Genomic DNA, 18,979 nt, shown 5'->3' with positions numbered 1-18,979 from the left:
AGGTCAAACCTGATCCACCTCTAATGGTGACAATGGTGGGGCGCCTGGATGGCTCAGTCAGTTAAGTGTCCAACTCTCGATCTCAGCTTGCATCTTGATCTCAGGGTTGTGAGTTCAGACCCAGCAATGGGCTCCATGCTGTTCATGGAGCCTCCTTAAAAAGAAAAATAATAATGGTAACAACGGTTAAGGTGGCAGCCTCTTAAATCCTCTACTTTCGATTCTCAGCACCATAAGCTCAGATCCCTTTTTGGGGTTAGAGTCTCCTCAATAAACAGGAGATACTTTGGAGAGAGGTCCTCTAATTTATGGCTCATGATGCTAATGTAGGAACTCTGCAATCTTTGAGAACCCTTGAGTCCCACCCCAAGGCTGAGCAAGAGTTTAGCAGCAGAGAGCCTGAATGGAGAGGCTGTTTTAGGGGAAGACTTCCTAACTTTCACAGGATTGACTTGTAAGTGTGCAGGGAGGGCTGCCTCATGTCACATGAATAGGAAAAAACACATTTACTGAAACAATGAGTTAACGCAGATTCTTCTTTTCCTTCTTTTAATAAGAGTTATCCTTTTAGTTGCTAATATAAAATCTGCTGTGCCTGGGATCACCCAGCCTCTGGCTGGAATGGATGAGGTGCTAGTGTCCAGTTAGAACGGAGGCAAGAAGGCAGAGGCAGAAGTCTGTCTAGCAGCGTTCACTGCTGATGCCACGACTCCCCAGCTTTGCACATCAGAATCTCTTGGGGATCTTTAATAAATTCTGATGCCTGGCTACCACCACCAGACATTCTAATTTAATCAGCATGGAGTGTGATCAGGGCAAGCAGTTTAAAAAACTCCCTGGTGTTCAGGAATCACTTTGCTAGTGGCTTTTTTGATTGAACAAATGTTGGTGACCTCTTTGTGTGTGTGTGTTTGCATGTCTATGTGTGTGTTTGCGTGTGTGTGTGTGTGTGTGTGTGTGTGTGTGTGTAGAGGGGGGCTTTGACTAGTTCACCAATGTATCCTCAGCACATTGAGCAGTCCTGATACATAGCTGATGCTGAATAAATATCTGTTGAATGAATGACCCTCAGGATAGGTGTGCAGCTCTCCACTTCATAGATGAGGACACTGAAGCTCAGAATTGATACCACTTTGTCAGGCTCCACTGCAGTCAAGGGTGTGGCTGGCGTTCAGATGGCCTCGTGCCTGGCTCTGAAGACCGTGCTCTGAGCTGCTCTATTACACTGTTCTTTACACTATACATTTAGCACGTACTGGAGATAAGACTGTTTTCTCCAGGGTGAGTCTTACCGTTTTTACCTTCCCTTCCCTTTTGTGTGTGTGTGTGTGTGTGTTTTTTTTTCCTAAGTCCTCCCTCATTTTACAAAGCTTCATCATTTTACAACAAACGGAATAAGAGGAGCAGGGGACAGCATGAAGAAATGTGATAAGAGCTGGAGCCTGTCACCCCGCCTGTATCATATTGGAAGCAGCTGAACTTCCAGGGAGAGGTGTGAAGATGTTTGGTGAGGGCTGAGGTTGACTGGTTGCAAAGGGAGAGGCTGTAGCATTGAGTCAGGTCTGAAATAGCTCTGAGGAAGCTGAAGTACGAAGGAGCAGAAATGACGGACAAATGAAGGAAGCAGTTAGTGGGGAAGAGAAAGGAGCAGGTGTCTCAGAGAGGTAGAGGTACCAGGAGAGGGACAGAGCACTGACCTTGAGAAAGCCAGAGGGAAATAGCTCTCATGGAGTCAGTCTTTCTAATTTCAGCACCTATTTCCTGGTAATGAACTACATGTACCTTGGGGGATGGGACAAAGGGACAGAGGGATTAAGAAGGGAAAGAAAGGAGGAGAAAGAAAGAAAGCTACAAAGCAAAGAGGAGCCAGTCAGCATCCGTGGCACTGAGGAGACCTGGATGTTCTTCTTGCTCTGCTGTATGACTGTAGGCTGGTCATTTAACTTCTCACTGTCTGTTTCCTCATCTGTAAGCCCTCACTGTTTACACGAGGATCAAATAAACACTGTCTACAAAAGAGCAGATTATAAAATGCTATGTAAACGCAGAGAACTAATGTGATTATTATGGTCTGGGCATAAGCCTTTTTACCCAAGTTCTTACTGTCTGGGAAGCTATGTAGAAATGCCTTATTTTCCCTGGTATTTGGGCTAGGTTATGCTGGTTTCTCCTCATGGATTTCCACCCCAGAGTCATCAAAAGGACCTTCATCTCTTTTTTAATTTGCTCTGAGGACCAAATTTAGCTTCCACAATTTACATAAAATCAATGATACTTTCTACCTATTTCTATGGTTGCTGAAAATTTGGCAAAGAAGGATATAACCATATCCAAATATGGAAAGCAACAACCTTTGAAGATTTAATGCCGGTTTAAGGTGTAATGTGTGGGCTGATGAGGGGAGAGAGGTCAAGACCATGTCATGTTAGCAAGCTCCATACAAGGAATCTTCTTGGACTTTGGCATTTGCTACTGGGGCAAGAGCTTTGGATTTCATGTCAGAAAGACCTCAGTGGTAATTGAGCATCTGCACTTGGGCATGGGACATTGGGCAAATTGCTTCAGTTTTCTGGGCCTCTGTTTATCCTTTTATGAAATGGAAAGCCTAATGTCTAATTTAGAGGAAATATTGAGAGGATTAAATAAAGCAATGTATGTAAAGGGAGAAATATAGAGCCTATTACCTATTTCAATTTAAATAGTTTTTAGCCATTTATACCTCTCCCTTCTTTACCTCATCATAAAACAGAAGTTTTTGGAGCATTTGCCTAGAGTAGAAGGAGATATTTATATTCCTAATCTTGTTACATGAGGCTGAACGGTTTTAGGACGTTTGGTTATTCAGCTAAATCAAGAAACATAGATATAAATTTCAGGGAGAATAAACCCACAAGAACTGACTCTATGGGGAAAAAAAGGAATGACATAGTATAGGATGACTGGAGTCCTGATTCTGAGCCTGCATGGGGTATGGTGGGAAAGAGGGCTGTGATCTATTAGTAGTGTCTTTCATACATTTTGGGTGAGAGCGTAGAGTAAGAATGCCAGTGAGTCCAACTTTACACCTCCAGCTGGGTAGCAGCTCATGGTGGAAACCCTCATTCATGCCTGCTTTACTTTAGCGTAGAGCAGATCTGGTTCAATCAATCTCGGCTTTGTCCATTGTGAGTTCTGGGATCTCATCAAGTTATTTCTCATTTCTAAGACTCATCTGGTGTTTGTGAATTGCTTCCTGTAGTTTTCCTTATTGTTCAGAGTTGGCATGGCAGCAGCTCGCTCAAAACTATGGAGAATTTAAAACCAGCAATTCAAAGAAAGTAGAAGATCATTAAAAATACCTTCCACTGATTGAGTATCTACCATGTGCCAGGCATGAAGCTGGGCTCTTCATATACAGTGTTTTGCATCCTGCCAGAGATCTGCAAGGGATCACTGTCTTCGGTGTCCATAGGAGGTTCATAAAGTTAAATAATTCATCCCAGATTATACCTATCCACAGTGGTGGAGCTAGGATTTGAAAGTACCTGGGTCTCTTGACTCCAAAGTTAATGTTCTCCCTGCCACAGGGAATGGATTAGGACGGGGTTTCCATGTGTTTTCAGTAACAGGCCATAAGCTTAGAAGTCCCCATGTGTGCCAGCCCTATGAGCATTGTTGATAAAACTGATGGTAGGTTGAGAGGATCAAAATCAGACGTGAGTGAATTGGATGTAGCTCGAATGTGAGGAAAGGGCATTTGGTGACATTATGCAGTCGCATTTGTCCCATTCACCTTTAGGTCCAGGGTTCATCATAATGCTCCAATTTGATGGTGTGAGTGAAAATAAATGAGCAGCTCACATTGAATGGCATGCTCCCTTGGCCACTATGACTGTCATACATGCTAATAATGCCACCAGAGTGTCCAGGAGGGTAAGGGAGCTCTGTATTTTGTATCCCCAGTACCTGAACCCGTGGCTGCCACTTAGTAGGTACTTGAATATTTTTTGGCTAAACAAATGAAACAATGAACACTAGCTTCCACTGTTTTGTGTTTTAGCATTTATTATGTATCACACATTAGGCTGAAAGCTTTATATATATTGTTAGCTCATTTGATATTTATAACAACCTTATTAGGCAAATACTCTTCTTATCTCTACTTTACAGATGTGGAAATGGAGGCTTAGCAAGGCTGAGTAATTAACCACAACTAAGAAGGGGCAGGTCTGGGATTTGAATCCAGACGGTGTAAGTCCAGAGTTTGTGCTCCTAATCACCACCAAACAAAGCATAGTTTCATGAAAGACTTAGCCAAATCTTTCCTGCAAAATGCCAAATGGATAAGCAATAAGCAACAGTAATAACAATAGTAAAGATGGATAGATGTTTGGTTCATAGTCATGAAGGCAAGCTAATTAAGGATGCCTTTTTCTTTCCTCTCTTTTCGTTGTTTATTGGTATAAAATGTTCAAATGTCCAACTAAAGGAAGAAAGTGGTCCATTCTTGGGAACAGGCCCACAGGCTGTATGCTGAAGTCCCGAAGTAGGAGAAATGAAACTTACTATTTAACTTGTCCCCTTCTCAACCATATACCCCATACTTAGGGGTAATGTTTGGGGAGGATGGATTCAGTGGTGGGGAGGATGAAATTTTGTTTCAGTGAGGCTGCTGTAGTCATACTGATAACTAACATTTAATCTTCACATTGGCCTTAAATTAGGTAACTTTGTTTCCTTCATTTTCCTGGTGAGAAAACGAAAACACAGAGAGTTAACCTGCCCAAGGCCACATAAGATAAAAGTGATCCACAGGGACTTGACTCCGACAATCTGCCTCTCCAGCCAGCCCTCCGTAAACACTGAACTCCCCCGCCCCCGCCAAGCCATGGGGGCCGGCATAACGTTCGGTTCCAGAAAGCATGGAGACATATGTATTCTGGAACGTGTCGGTCCATCTTTCCTTCTCTTTCCCTGAAAGATTGTCAAGGAGGCTGACTGTCCTGAGAGAGCTGCATGTACTGTTCTTAAGGACAGCACCGTATCTCTAAGGAAGCTGTCCTCTTCTGCTCGTGCTGTGGTGCATTTCTGTGACACTGTCCAGTTTCCATGGACCTTGGCCATCCAGTGCCTGGTGAAAATAAAAGCACTGAAAATTGGTGGGATGGAAATACTGTCTGTGCTCTTGAATGAGGAAGATGTCTAGTGCTCCTGTAAAACCTTGCATCACTGCAAGACATGCTCTTTTTGGCTAAAATTCTGTCTACTGGCATTGGTGCAGTTGGCTCTCACTCCGTTTGGAGGGAGAGGGAGCATGTAAAAACTCAAAAGACAAATCCCCTTTGAGTTTGACGGGGTGTTTGGTTTGATTTTTGTTGTTCTTTTTAAATAATTGCTGTTTCTAGCAGCCCAGGATTATCAATTCTGGGCAAGTCCGTCTGGATAACAGTCATCTCAAATGTCCTCTCATGACTTATCTCTGGGCCAGTGAAACCAATGTTGCTTGGTTTGGATCTGGCTCTCTTCTTGAGGCTGAAACTAGCCTTCGAGAGAGTCCAGAGTTGGTGATTAATCTAGGAAATCCTCTCAGTGCCACATGATAAGCTAATTACTAAGTTGGCAAATGTTTTCCTGGTGTCCATTCTTACAACCCCTGATACATGAGGTGAGGAAGATCCTTAACTGAGGAGATGTCAGAAAAACTGTACCTTCTTTTAAAAAATTATCCTCATAAAGAGGAGGAAGTTCTTTTTCTACTTCCGTCACCAAAAAGCCTTCCCTCCCCTATTGAAACCTCCTCCCTTGCCAAGATGGAAACTTTTCCTTAAAGCAGGGTGGGTAGTAGCAAAACACACTGGCTGGGGCCCAGCTGGACAGAATCAGGTACACATTATTACTATGCTGCATATTAGCTGTGTGGCTTCTGGCAAATTACTTCACCTCTCTGCCATAGTTTCCTTGCTGGTAAAATGGGATGACAGTATCCATAGAGTGGTTGAAAAGTGTAGTGAGGTCATACATGTAAAGTATTTGACATCTTTAAAGTTTCCAATAACGGTTGTTATTTAAAAACCCTATAATAAATAATCCTATTATATACCTTTATATACATATGCATACATAAACTTATCTGTATATGTTTCTCTTAAATATTATATGCAATATAGGAGTATATATTATGGAATAAATGTAACAACATGATCATATTATTTTATGTATAATAGTAGTATTAATGAGAGTAACAGTTACACCAATAGTAAAGCAACATAGTTCCCAGGAGGCCAATAGGTTTAGAAAGCCAAGCTGTTTCTAGTTTCCAGGCCTTAGAAACACGCAACAAATGGAGGTCCCCAGGGGGTCTTATGGCTGAGCCGGTCTGCCTTCTGGGGGAGCTTGCTGGTTGCACCTGCTGAACCTACCTGCTATTACTCCACTCACGTGTGTAAGAACTGTGTGAAGGGAAGAACTATGGACAGGAGCCCTGCGGTCAGTGCTGCAGACTTCCTGGATGAGAGGTGGGCCGTCCTTGTTGGAAAAGAAAACCACAGACCTGCCACTTCTCTGTGAGGCCACCCAGATGGAAGTTTAATACTCTCCAGTTGAGTTGATAACACCCTCTGAGTCTCAGGGTGACAGCTACTTTGTGTGTTTTACTTTATTGTCAGCCAAGAGCTGAGAAGCTGGGAAGATTGGCTTCTTGTGAAACATCCTTGTCCCAGCCCCGTCCAACCCCTCCTCACTGTCAGCTGAAGCATTCAAGTGTGCATGCCAGTGTAGGACTCCTGGTGATGGCTGCTCTGCAGCATTGCTTCAAAGCCCTGAAATGGTGTGCAGCCCTTGAAAGCCAGGAACTTGCTGCAGACAATGAAGTCCTGGCTTTCCCAACTTGCTGAGGGTTTGATCTCTGTTTTTGTCCTCTCACTTTGGCCTTAATTCTGATGAGTACATATTATACTTTATCCAGGTGCTGGGGAGTAAAGGCAGGAGTTTGAGAGAAGAAATAAGTTGAAATTCAGCACACACACCTTTGGGAGCCTACTATGTACTGGACATTACAATAGGTACATGATATACTTTATTTCACATCATTCTCCTTTACCCCACGTGAGGATGCTGAGGCTCAGGGTGTGAATAGATGGGCCTTGGCACATGCAGGTGCTAGGTGGAACATTGTGGTTCTTGCCCAGATCCCCATGGGCCCAGAGCTCTATGTTCTTTGGTCTAAGAGTTAATGAAGGAACAGAGTGCCTGCACCAGTCTTTTTCAGGACATATGCCTCAGCATAGGGCATCTCTTTAGAATTTCGACATTGTCAGTAGGTATTCCCATGGGGAAAGTGCAGTGTGATTTGGCTAGCACAGTGTTAGAACAGGTGAACAAGAATGACTCATTCTTTAGAGAGAGTGTGGGTTCCTCATACCTCCTTACTTCCCACGGGCCCAGACTCATCCCATTCATTCTTTTCTTTTGCTTGCCCATCTTCTCAGGCATCTGTTTTTGCTACATCAGTTTGGTGCTTTTATCAAAATGGCCTTGACCAACTAGGTCGGAATGCACTGGATACTGTAACTGCCTAGAGGAATGTTATAGTGTGTCTTAGCATATTAAAATTCTGAAAAGTTCTGCAATTAAAAAAAAAAGAAAGCTCACTGGCTTAATTTTGCTTAAACCAGAGTTTCTGCAAATTATTTTATTGCAAGCCCGTTTTCCCTCACAGGATACCTAGCTAACATCATCCTATGGAACAAGGGTTTCCCACTAGAGCATCAGCTTTGGAATCTTGTTATCTCTTGTCATCTTGATTTGAAAGAATAAAAAATAAATTCCTAGACACAAAATCCAATAACTATAAAGAAAAAGTCTGACAAATCTGACAACATACAGATTAAAGTTCTTCTGTGCAATGAAAGATATGACTAGCAACAAACAACAGGACAAGCAAGAAGAAATTCTTCCAAATGGTATTGCTGCAAAATGGTTAATTCCACAAACAAATAAGGAAATAATCCACCCAAAAGAAAAATGAGAAGATATGAACAAGCAATTTAGTAAATACAGATATTCAATAAATACAGAAAAGGTGCCCAGTGCACTAGAAACCAAAGATTTGTAAATTACCATTATAAATTAGATATCACATTGCCAAAACTAAAAAGATTTGTGTACCAGTGTTAGCAAGGTTATAGGGAAAGGAGTAAAAGGAAATTGGTTACTGTTTCTTTCTAAGATAATATGACAGCATTTCCTAAAATACACTATATATATAAAATATACATTTTGATGCATTAATTCATCTTTGAGTAGTCCGTCCTGCAAGGATTCTTACAGATACACAAATGTATATATTAACTCTTTGTACCACAGTTTTATAATAAAGAAAAACTGAAAATAGTATAAAATCCACCCATCAGTAAGGGAGGGGTTAAAGAAGGTACTGTGTACCCATAAGGGCATTGCTGAGTTGTGGTTGGATATGAAGAGAGTGTATTCTATGAGATGACATGCAAAGATTAGTGCTGCATGTATGGTTCACTGCAGAAACAAGGTGCAGAACTATCTAAATTACACACACACACACACACACACACACACATGCATTTGCTAGTGAGCACTCCTGCATAGAAAACAGAAACAGTCTGGAAGGAAACTCATTGATAGTGGCCCCTCTGGGGAATAAGGATTGGGGCTGAGATGGAGATGCAGTGACACTTCAGTGCATTTGCACTTCAGTGACAATTTTCACCTTAATACTTTATCCTGTGTGATGTTTTTTACATTGCACATATATTACTGACTTTAAAAAATCATCAACACAAGAAAAAAGAAAAGGCTGAAGCATAGAGAGAGAGAGTTGTTATTTAATGAGGTGGGCGTGTAACTTAAGGCTAATGAGGGGTGGCTGCCTGAATTTGAATCTTGGCTCTTCTACTTGCTAACTTTGTGATTTGGGTCTGGTTATTTATTTATTTATTTTTATTTTTATTTTTTTTAAATTTTATTTATTTATTTGACAGAGATAGAGACAGCCAGCGAGAGAGGGAACACAAGCAGGGGGAATGGGAGAGGAAGAAGCAGGCTCATAGCAGAGGAGCCTGATGTGGGGCTTGATCCCACAACGCCAGGATCACGCCCTGAGCCGAAGGCAGACGCTTAACCGCTGTGCCACCCAGGCGCCCCTGGGTCTGGTTATTTAGTCTTGATGCACCGGAGGTTCCTTATCTATGAAAATAGTATATCCCTTGTAGGATTGACATTAAGGTTTAACAAGATAATCTATTAGGTGTTCAGTGTCTGCCCCACTTGAAGTTCTCAGAGAATAGTCATAATTATTATTTATGTTAACTACGAAGCTCAGTTGTATATGGTTAGGAGTAAGATTTTCTTTAAGAAAGGAATTTTCAATATTTTTATTTTGATCTGATTACTAAAGGGTGATTGATTAATGTTGACTATGGAACACTTAGAATATGAAGAAAAAAAAGAAAAAATTTAAATGCAGCCTTCCACTAGATGCTTAAGTATTATTTTCCAGCCACGTGACTTATAAGTCCTTCTGTGGAAACTGCAGTATACCCTGCTGCTTCGCAAAGGATGCTGTGATGCAAGTGACTGGGCGGGTCTCATACCTCTGGATGCATCAGTTCACTTACACAGAGGAAAGAAACAGGCCACCGCAACGTGCAGCTAGTACACTAACCCAGGTAGTGGTCTGAAACATGCCTACCGTTGTTCACAAATGGGCCAGGGAGAGAAAATATGAGTAACTCAGTCCAAGCTGTCCCTGCCACCCACAAAACAATTCAAACACACCATCCATCTTCCAATAATGATAGAAGTTACCACTTAGTGGGCACCCAAAACAGGCCTGGCTCTCTGTCGGATGCCTCATGTATATGATTTTTAATTTTTCCAATCAAAATAGGTATTATTTTCCCTATTTTAGAGATAAGGACATTGACACATCAAAGAGGTTAAGTGTTTGGTCCAAAACCACATGGTTACTAGGAGTCGAACCGAGATCTGACAGCAGGGATCTAACTTTGAAGTCTGTGATCATATACATTACTGCCTCCTTAAAGATAGAAGAAGTTGTGGCTGGCTTTTGTCATCAAAGAAGTGCATGCTAATGTTTCCGTGTGCATACAGTCTTGAACCTCTGCAGGAGTGCCCAGGATTCAGGGTCATCCTCCTCACCATGTGAAGTTATTGGACGTGGGCATCCCTCATGTTGATTTCACTTTCCACCTAGGTGGCGGCTTTGAAATACATCCCATCTGTCCTCCATGATGTAGAAACGGTCTTCGATGCAAAGTTACTCAGGTGAGAGCTCACCATGTACTTTCCTGGCTCTGATGGCAGCCAGGGGTTCAGAGGGAGAGGAGGAGTGCTTTTATGGGGGGATTCTGCATGGGCACTCAGAGCTGGGGCGGGGAGGGCACATGGTTAGGAACTTGGTGTAGAGATTCCTGTTGGATTTTTACATTCTGGTTTTATTTTGTCAGACTTTGCTGAAAACCACCATAAAATAAGCATCCTTCTTTGATGACACGAATGATACAGAAATGCAAACATTTAAGATTAAAGAACTGATAGTTTGTGTAAATGTTGCCATCTCATTTGCACTTGAAGTTTATTTTGGGGTCCCAATCTGTGTCCTGTATGTACTGTAGAGAGCAACTTCCAATCACTTACAGGAATAATAGAGAGATAGGCTCCCTTTTGCCTTCTTTACCCCATTTCTTTCATGAGATGAACACATTAGTTTAAAGTGATTATGCTGTTAGAATAGAGACCTCTAAGCCAGATAATGGCCTTTCCTTCTTTTTCCTAAATTCCCTTAAGTTCCAAGATAACATATAGAAGATTTTTAAACTTTTTCTATTGAGATGCTTTTAGATCTAGAAAAGAGTTGCAAGGATAGTATACATATGCCCTTCACCCAACTTCCCTTAATAAGTTCAAATTTTACTTAGCTGTGGTATAGTCATCAAAACCGAGGCGTGAACTTCACTATAATTCTATTCACTGCTCTCCAGATGTGATCTGGATCTTGACAGTGTTTTCATTCCTGGCCTTTTTGTCTTCAAGATTTCTACTCTCTTCTTCTCAGCCTGCTAGTCTCAAACTAAATGTTATCTTCTCAGAGGAGCTACCTCTGAATATTCTAAGTCAATTCAATTCCTCCCCCAGCCCCTACTCCACTACTCTCTGATACAGCTCCCTATTTCTTGTCTTCATTGCACGTATCCTCTCCTATTGATTTGTTTGCCTCTGTGTTGTGTGCCGACATCTGTGAGAATATAAGTTCCATGCCGATTGGGACCACGTCTGTTCCTATTGTATCCCCACTGTTGTGCACATTGCTTGTCACACATCGAATAGATGCTTAACAAGTACTTGAAGGAATGAGTGAACACAATGAGCTGATTTTGGAAGCTTGACAGGGGCTATAATTCTGTTTCAGTGGTGTTTTTATGTTCTCTCTATCGGGGAAGAAATATCTCCTTTTTCATGTCCCAAACTGCTTCTAACCTGTAATTTTTCTTAGCTTTTTTTTTTTAATTAAGGACCCTTTTGATCTTAAGACTTTCAAAGCTTTACTAACTATAAAACATTAGTAAATAAAGTGGTATGGTAATAAAGTCAGAACTTGGTTTTAAATCTTTGCCTTTTGAACCCCCTAGCTGTGCAACCTTGGGAAAGCTAGTTAACCTTTCTGAACCTTAGTTTTTCCACTTGTAAATTGAGATAAGTATTGTATCTATCTCATAGGGTCGTGAGGCTTAAATGGCATAATGGATGTAAAGTGCCGAGTTTGTGTCTGATACACGTAAGGGCTCAGGGTTATTGGTATTATTTTCAGGTTATCACATCTCTTTGGATGTTATTAGTAGTCAACACTAAAACCAACTCCACATAGGCTTACTACACATCTGATGCTTTGCCAGGAATGGGGGGGGGCAGCAAGGGAGCAAGATGTATGTCAGCTCTGCCTCCACAGAGATGGCAGTCTGGGCATGGATTGTAAGTGCCAGGCTGTGGGAAACACTGATCTAACTGGCCCTCTGCTCTCCTGTTTTTCCTGCCCTCAGCCAACTCCTATATGAGTTCTACACCTGCATCCCCCCCGTGAAACTCCAGAAGCAGAAAGTCCAATCCATGAATGAGATAGTCCAGAGCAACCTCTTTAAGAAGCAAGGTGAGTGCCAAGCATCCGGGCAGGGTGGGTGGTGCCAGAAACCACACAATGTACTTCACATGCCCAGCAGGCCAGAGCAACTCGCTGTGCGTCAAATGTTTCTTCTCCAACAGCTGCCTTGGTCTGAAGAAATGCAAAAAGTAGAAAGTGGCTGGCAACTTTAGCTCTCAGAATCTACATTGATCTTAAGAAGATTATTTTGCATTGTTTGCTCCTCCTGAGAGAGTTTAATGAGGTGGTAAATTTGGAGTCCTACACTTTAGGTCATTCTGCCGTGAGGTTTTTTTTCCCCCTACATGGTTTATATGTATATACATGTCTTCAACTTGAGCTGAAGTAGGTGGGATTTCTTTTTGATAGAAAGAACCCGTCACAGAGAAGTTCTCAGTTTCCAAAGTGAAAGAACAAACTAGAGAGCTAACGCAGATTCCTGTGACCCATCTCAGAAATTCTGATTGAGTAGGAATTAGAGGGGTTTGTTTTGTGTTTGTTTTGAAAAATATGAATTACTTTTGAATAGGTGATGCATCTGCTTGGATCCAAATGCAAAGGTATGAAAAGGCACCACGTGGAAAGGGTCCCTCCAGACCCCGTGCACAGTCACTCGGATCCTTCCTCTAGAGGCAATGGTGCTTCCTATTTCTTGTGTTTGCTTCCAGGGAGCTCCATCAGCAATCAAACACATATATACTCTATATTCTCCCCTGGTCTTTTATTATTATTATTCAAATAGTAGCAAATAGCCCACTGTTCTATACTTTGTCTCTCTTCACGTAATGGTATTTCCTAGAGAGCAGGGAATGGCAGTGGCTTTGGGCAGGAGTTATGGTCAGAGCTTCTGCTCACCCCAAACTGATCTCTGATAACCACCAGTCGCCTGACCAGGGCCCCACTGCTAAGAGCCTTGGGGTGCCCCGTTTTCGAGGTTGGTGAGCTAGATGGCCACGCCTCTGGATACGGCCAGGCAGGATTAGAAGTCAGTGTTCATCATCGACCTCTTCTCAAGCAACACTTGACGTTTCCGGCATCACTCCTATCCGTGAGGGTGGAAAAAAATGACTTTTGAGGGGCAGCTCTGTTTTCTTTATACTAAGGCCAACAGTTCCCAATTTTTAATTCCTCTGTGTCCCCACTGGCGTCAGTGATAAAATGAGAAGCAAACTGCAAGAAACAAGAGGTCTTAGAAAGCAGGGGATCGGTCATCACCTAACAGATTTATTCAGAGAGCTAGGCTTGAATATTTATGTAAATTGCCTGGAAATCACAGAAATATTCAGGAGCCACTTCACTGTAAATATTCTTTTTCCCCAGTGCCTGGTTAACATGGTGCATCTAAAATTACTGTCTGAATTCCTATGCCTGGAGTTAAGGCTAGGAGAAGGGCACAAGAAGGAAAGTGTTCTGGTGATGTTATACTCATGTCTGTGGTGTCCTGACTATTCAGACAGGTGTGTGACAACAGATTAATGCAATAAATATATGGTTTGTTTGTGCAAGGTGTTTTGTTGCAAGGTGATTGGAAACTAATCCTGGTAAGTCTTTTTGCATTTCTTGTATACTGGGTTTTTAAAAGTGAGTGTTCTATGGTTTTCATGTTCTGACTTCCCCATCAGAATGAATTGCCCTCACTCTGAAAGCTTTGAAGTCGCTTCCTGCCCCGGCAGGCAGTTTCTTCCAGATTTCAGGTGGTGTCACTGTAGAGGTGAATTGAGTCCCACGCCAGGGACATGGCAAGGGTGACTTTAGCTATGTATGGTGCTGCACAGGCAGCGGGGGGGATGTGTGTGTGTGTGTGTGTGTGTTCTTGGCTTGCCTTCATTGTCCAGTGCCCGGCTTGGTATCAAGGCCAGAGGGAGTGCTAGCACCCTCCTGGATGGGGCATGTGGTGTCAATTCCAGACTGTTGGAAGTCAGAGTAATTCCTTTACTGCAGTCACATCTCCTGGGCTGGCGGTGGCCCCTGAGAGTGAACATAATCACGGAGCAGACTGGACAGCTGCTGCTCACCAGTCCTGCTGTGTCTCTGAGTTTCAGATTCAGTAAAAACCCTCTGATTAATATTAACAGACAGAAAGCCAGCCCCAGTGCTGTACACAGTTAGAAATGAAATGCAAAATTCTTACCTTTAAACACTTACAGAGACTAGAAATAGGTGAACAGAGAGCTCTTTGGGGACCCCTTTTAAAGGGGAGGCAATATAAAATTAGTCTATCCATCCTTGGTTCGCATGTGAAAGCAATATGTATAGCTTAAAGGTAACTCCTCTCCCACGATTGATTTGCTAAGTGAACCTTCTTCCCAAAATAACCCCAAAGGGAAACTTCATCTCATTCCCCTTCTTAAGCGTTCAGGTTCCAAATGAATACAATCTGAATTCATATGTGCTTACTGGGTGTCATTGGCTCCTGGGTGAGTGTCTCCTTTATACCCTTAAATAAGGTGAGTTTGATTTCTTGGCCAAGTTTGAGCTGTAATGAAATCCCTCCTGTAGTTCTCCCTGTGAAGTGTCCTGTGCCTCAGGGATGGGATTTGCTTTGAGCCTGTGCTCATTTAACTGCCAGATGTGCAAATTGCCTGGAGTATTGTCAGTGACATTAGCTTGTACTCACAGCCTTAAACATTTGTACTGACATCAAGCAGAGGGGCCAGAAGGCTTTTAAGCTCTTTCTGAAATGTTGGCAGACCATCCTATTGGCCTATCTTCAGAAGGATCCTATGGAGGAGGGGGAGAGAGAAGGTTTACTGGTTAATGGCACTGTTCTTGTATCTCACTAGGCCTGGGTTGAATTCCAGTCCATCTTCTTATCAGCTGTGTGACCCTGGGCAATTTACTTAACCTCTCTGATTCTCAGTAAGCTCATCTGTAAAATGGAAAAATAATAACAATGTCTATCTTAGAAGGCTGTTGTATGGGCTAATGAGGTGAATAATGCATTTAAAGTGCTTATCACGGCATAATGTCCTACATTAAGTGGTAGCTGTTATTATTGGTGTTGTGGCTATTATTTCTTCTGCTCCTTTCATTTTCCTAGCTTCTGTTCTGATCTTCCAATTCTTTGCAGTAAGGGGGTCCCTTCATGTTTGACAGTTGCATGTAGCCCTAAGCCAAGCTTCCTTGTTTTCCCGGAAGCTACATGTATATCCTCGACCTCTGAGTAACACACGTAATCTAATAAAGGGCCTTGACCGTATGTGCTTCCCACTCTGGTTTCGAATGGTTTTGTCCAATCTTAATTTCATTTCCCCATAGTTTTGCAAAGGGCCCGTGCTATGTATGCCTATAAGAAGTGTATGTCAGAGTGAGATGTTTGTGCTTTCTTGTTTTATTGTTTATCTTGCTGTAGGTCTCAACGTAGTTAAATAGTTTAGAACACTTGCCAGTCATCCTTTATGACAGTTTGTTCCATGGCGCTCTTTGAATACACAAAGACACTTTACCCGTTTTTCCTTTCATGGAAGCAACTAGTTCCAACTTTTACTAGACCTGTGGTCTTGGGAAAAGTATTTAATCCTTGTAAATCTCAATTTCCTCATCTGTAAAATGGGAATAACCACGGCACGGGTCTCATTGGGTTCAGTGGCATAATATGGCTTTTTAGCCTGGGGTGTGAGAGGGGTAAGAGTCTCAAAGAGCCAAGGTCACACAGGGAGTGGCTCACCTAGTGTGAATGACTTCAGAGTTCAGTGAGAGGAAAACTAAGAAACCTGTGGAGACTAATTTGCTGTCTCCTCCAACTCAAGCTCAGACTTGCCTGCTGGTGGTGATGGGAGAAAGGGATAGATGTGCCCTGAGAAAGCTCTGAGGGGAGTCTACGAGAAAAGCAAACCTTATGCGCCTTTGAAACAGATTTGTCCCTATGAGAAACTAATCTCTAAGTAATGTGTCTTTTTAGTCTGATGCTAATCAGATGAACCATCTGGTTCAGTGTAAACTGCTCTAGGATCCACATTGCTCGCATTTCTCAACTTCCAAAACAAACAGAGGAGGAGGAGAGGGAGAGAGGGAGACAGAGACAGAGACAAAGAGAAAAAAACAGAGAGAAACAGAGACAGAAAGAGAGACAGAAAGAAAGACACAGGAAGAGACCCAGAGAAACAGACAGAGAGAGACAGAGTACTGACAGAGATTTGGAAGTTCTTCCAGTGTTTATTTTCAGCTAGTGGGTTTTTCTTTGGAAACTTTACGGAGAAGCTGTTCTGTGAGTACAAAGCATCCAGTTTTTCTTTTATAAGGATGTAATTTCCTTCTTTCCCTCTCCTCTTATCTGTTGCCCACAGTATGTGGAGCTGTGGGGACCTCAGTTCACCATGGGGGATAGGGGCACAGACGGCTGTGCCCAGTACCATAGGAGGTTTATCTTTGCTAATCAGCACATCACTGAAACACTGGCCTGGGAACAGAGGAAAGTCCTCTCTCTGCAGTGATTAACTTTGCTTGGCGAGCTTGCGTAACATCTCTGAGCCTCCAGGATTCCACATCTGAGGAACGTGAATAGGAATGTTGCCATGAGAATAAGGACTTTTGATTCGGGTTAATTCTTGTTTCTGATCCTGCCCTGGTCACTTACTAACTGTGTTCCTTTGAACAAGTAACCTCTCTGAACCTTGGTTCCTTTAGCTACAAAAATGGGATAATGTATGTAAAACAACCAGCAGAGTACTTGACACACTTGCTACTTATTTAAAAGCACCTGTTGTGTCTAGTGTATAATAATAATAGTCAAAAGAATAATAATGGCATCAATAGCATCTTAGAAAGAGAGAGAGAGAGATTGATTTATATTTATTAAATGCCAACTACGCATTAGGTGTTATATTAGACACAAATATGTATTAAATTCTCACAACAACCCAATATCATAGGTATTATTATTCCCATGTTATAGATGGAGAAACCAAGGCCTGGAAAGTCAAGTAACTTTCATCCCAATGAGACCAAATATTACACAGTGTATTAGGGTATTCATGTATTAGTCTGTGTGATGCTGGGGTAAAACATACATCCCCAAATCTCAGTGGTCTAGCAATGTGGAGGTTTATTTCTCTCTTTTGCAAAGTTTGGTGAGGGCTCTGTGCCTTTTGTCTCTTCCGAAGCTATTCCAACTGGTACCATGGCCTCCATACAGAAGGGAAGAGAGGGAGGGAGGATGGATAGCCACTCTTATTAACTACCTCAGCCTGAAAGTGACACCCACCACGTCCATTCACAGTCCCTTGTCCAGAACCCAACACAAGTTCCCAACCCAGCTGCAAGGGAATCTGGAAGTGAAGGAATGCACATGGAATATGTGATGAGTGCTGTCTCTGCCATTCACAGGTAGTAAGTGTTAGAGCTGGATTCAGAACACAAGTGATTTGAATAACAGAACTCATCTTCCTTCTACTATACCATGCTTTATTCTCAGAATGAAAAAAGGAGACCATAGTGCCTATTTTCTGGTTGAAAGTGCTTCCTTCTTCGTATTAGAAAAAGTGCCTCCCTACACCTCCCAAGGGAATTTTTTTCTTCCATCTTCCACTCCTTGTCCCTGTTTCAAATGCTGGGAAACTCTCGGACACCTGCGCCTAGGGACCTTTGCCTGGGGGGGAAATGGGACTCTTGATGTCAGTAGTAGCTATGTTGCTACAGCTTTTCAGAGCAAGCAGTGGTGTTCGGGAGCCACCTGAAGCTCGGAGTGGCCGCATCAGGCTGGGCTCTGAGACTGTTCAGAAGGAAAAGGCAGTAAGGGAACAAGTCCTCTTCCTCACAGGACATGCACTAGTCTTGTGGTGGGCTTCTCGTCTCTCCTGACATTGTACACAGCCCTTCACAATTCTTCTCTTTGCAAATATTGCCTAGAAGACATTCTTCCTCCCCAGCACCTTCCCCCACCCCCAGCCACTAACCAGTAGCTCCTCCTCAACCCTTTAAGACCCAAACCTGAAGTCTGCAGTAAGTAGGCATTTCAGCCCTATCCCATTCAGCATTTACTCTGTCCCTACTGTAGGTGGGGCCTGGGAGGTAGTGGGTGGGGATGCAACTGTTGCAAGTTTGCAAATTTCTGCACTAAATTCAGTATGCAAAGATGATAAAGCTTCTAGTTTTTGTTTCTTTGTTGGTTTTTAGTCTAATCTTTTTGAGCCTTTCCTTTACTTTGTACTGCGGCAACTTAAAATTTTCATTTAATGGTACCTTATGGCTTCAGATGAGACCAGTCTTTCAGATTGAAAATAGTCCCTTCCCTCTTTCCAATGTTGCATCTGGCACAGTGTCCCAGGGACCAAATTAGAAAAGGAAAGAAAGACTTGGCTTTTGACTTTCTTCACAGCCTATCCAAAATGGTTCTCTTTGGGACTTTGGCTCAAGAGGGGATGTTGGGACACACATGTCTGTCGCTGTAGGTCTCAATCTCAAGCAGAGGGACCACTAGCCTTCCCCTCTGTCACACCTTCTTCCTTTCTGAGGAAGCCTTCCCCACCTCTTTCTCCAGGGGCTATAAAAAAAGGGACGGCTGCCAGGATACCTAACCATTGGGGGGAGGTGTGACAGTAGAGAGTTCAGGATGATCAGAATATTATCCTCAATTCACAAAGGGGATAAAACAAGGCATAGACCCTCTGTGAGGGAGATTTCTCAAACCTTACGTGCACCTGGGGAGTTTATTAAAATTGCAGATTCCTGAACCCTATGTCAAAGATTCTGACCCTGGAAATGTTGGTAGGGAGGGCGAATGATGTGCAAGGTATCAGCCCTCCAAGGGGATTCTGATGAAGATGGCCCTCTGGTTGATGTCTCTGGAGTTGGAAGCATAACTCCAGGAGC

General features: G+C 42.7%; 1 protein-coding gene across 3 annotated transcripts in view; it reads left to right on the top strand.

The window, feature by feature from the left end:
- DOCK2 (dedicator of cytokinesis 2) overlaps nucleotides 1-18,979 on the top strand; it is a 409,258-nt gene that overhangs the window by 101,666 nt on the left and 288,613 nt on the right. For all 3 annotated transcript variants that reach the window (XM_045792086.2, XM_045792087.2, XM_087867813.1), the window contains 2 exons: nucleotides 10,229-10,299; nucleotides 12,072-12,178. In XM_045792086.2, coding sequence (XP_045648042.2) covers nucleotides 10,229-10,299; nucleotides 12,072-12,178 — 178 coding nt within the window. The remainder of the gene's footprint in view (nucleotides 1-10,228; nucleotides 10,300-12,071; nucleotides 12,179-18,979) is intronic.

Source organism: Ursus americanus, chromosome 15, assembly GCF_024610735.1.
Source record: "Ursus americanus isolate L20-20 chromosome 15, mUrsAme1.1.p, whole genome shotgun sequence".
NCBI classification, from domain to species: Eukaryota; Metazoa; Chordata; class Mammalia; order Carnivora; family Ursidae; genus Ursus; species Ursus americanus.
Note: the sequence above shows the minus strand (reverse complement) of the source record. Positions and strands in the feature narration are given on the sequence as shown.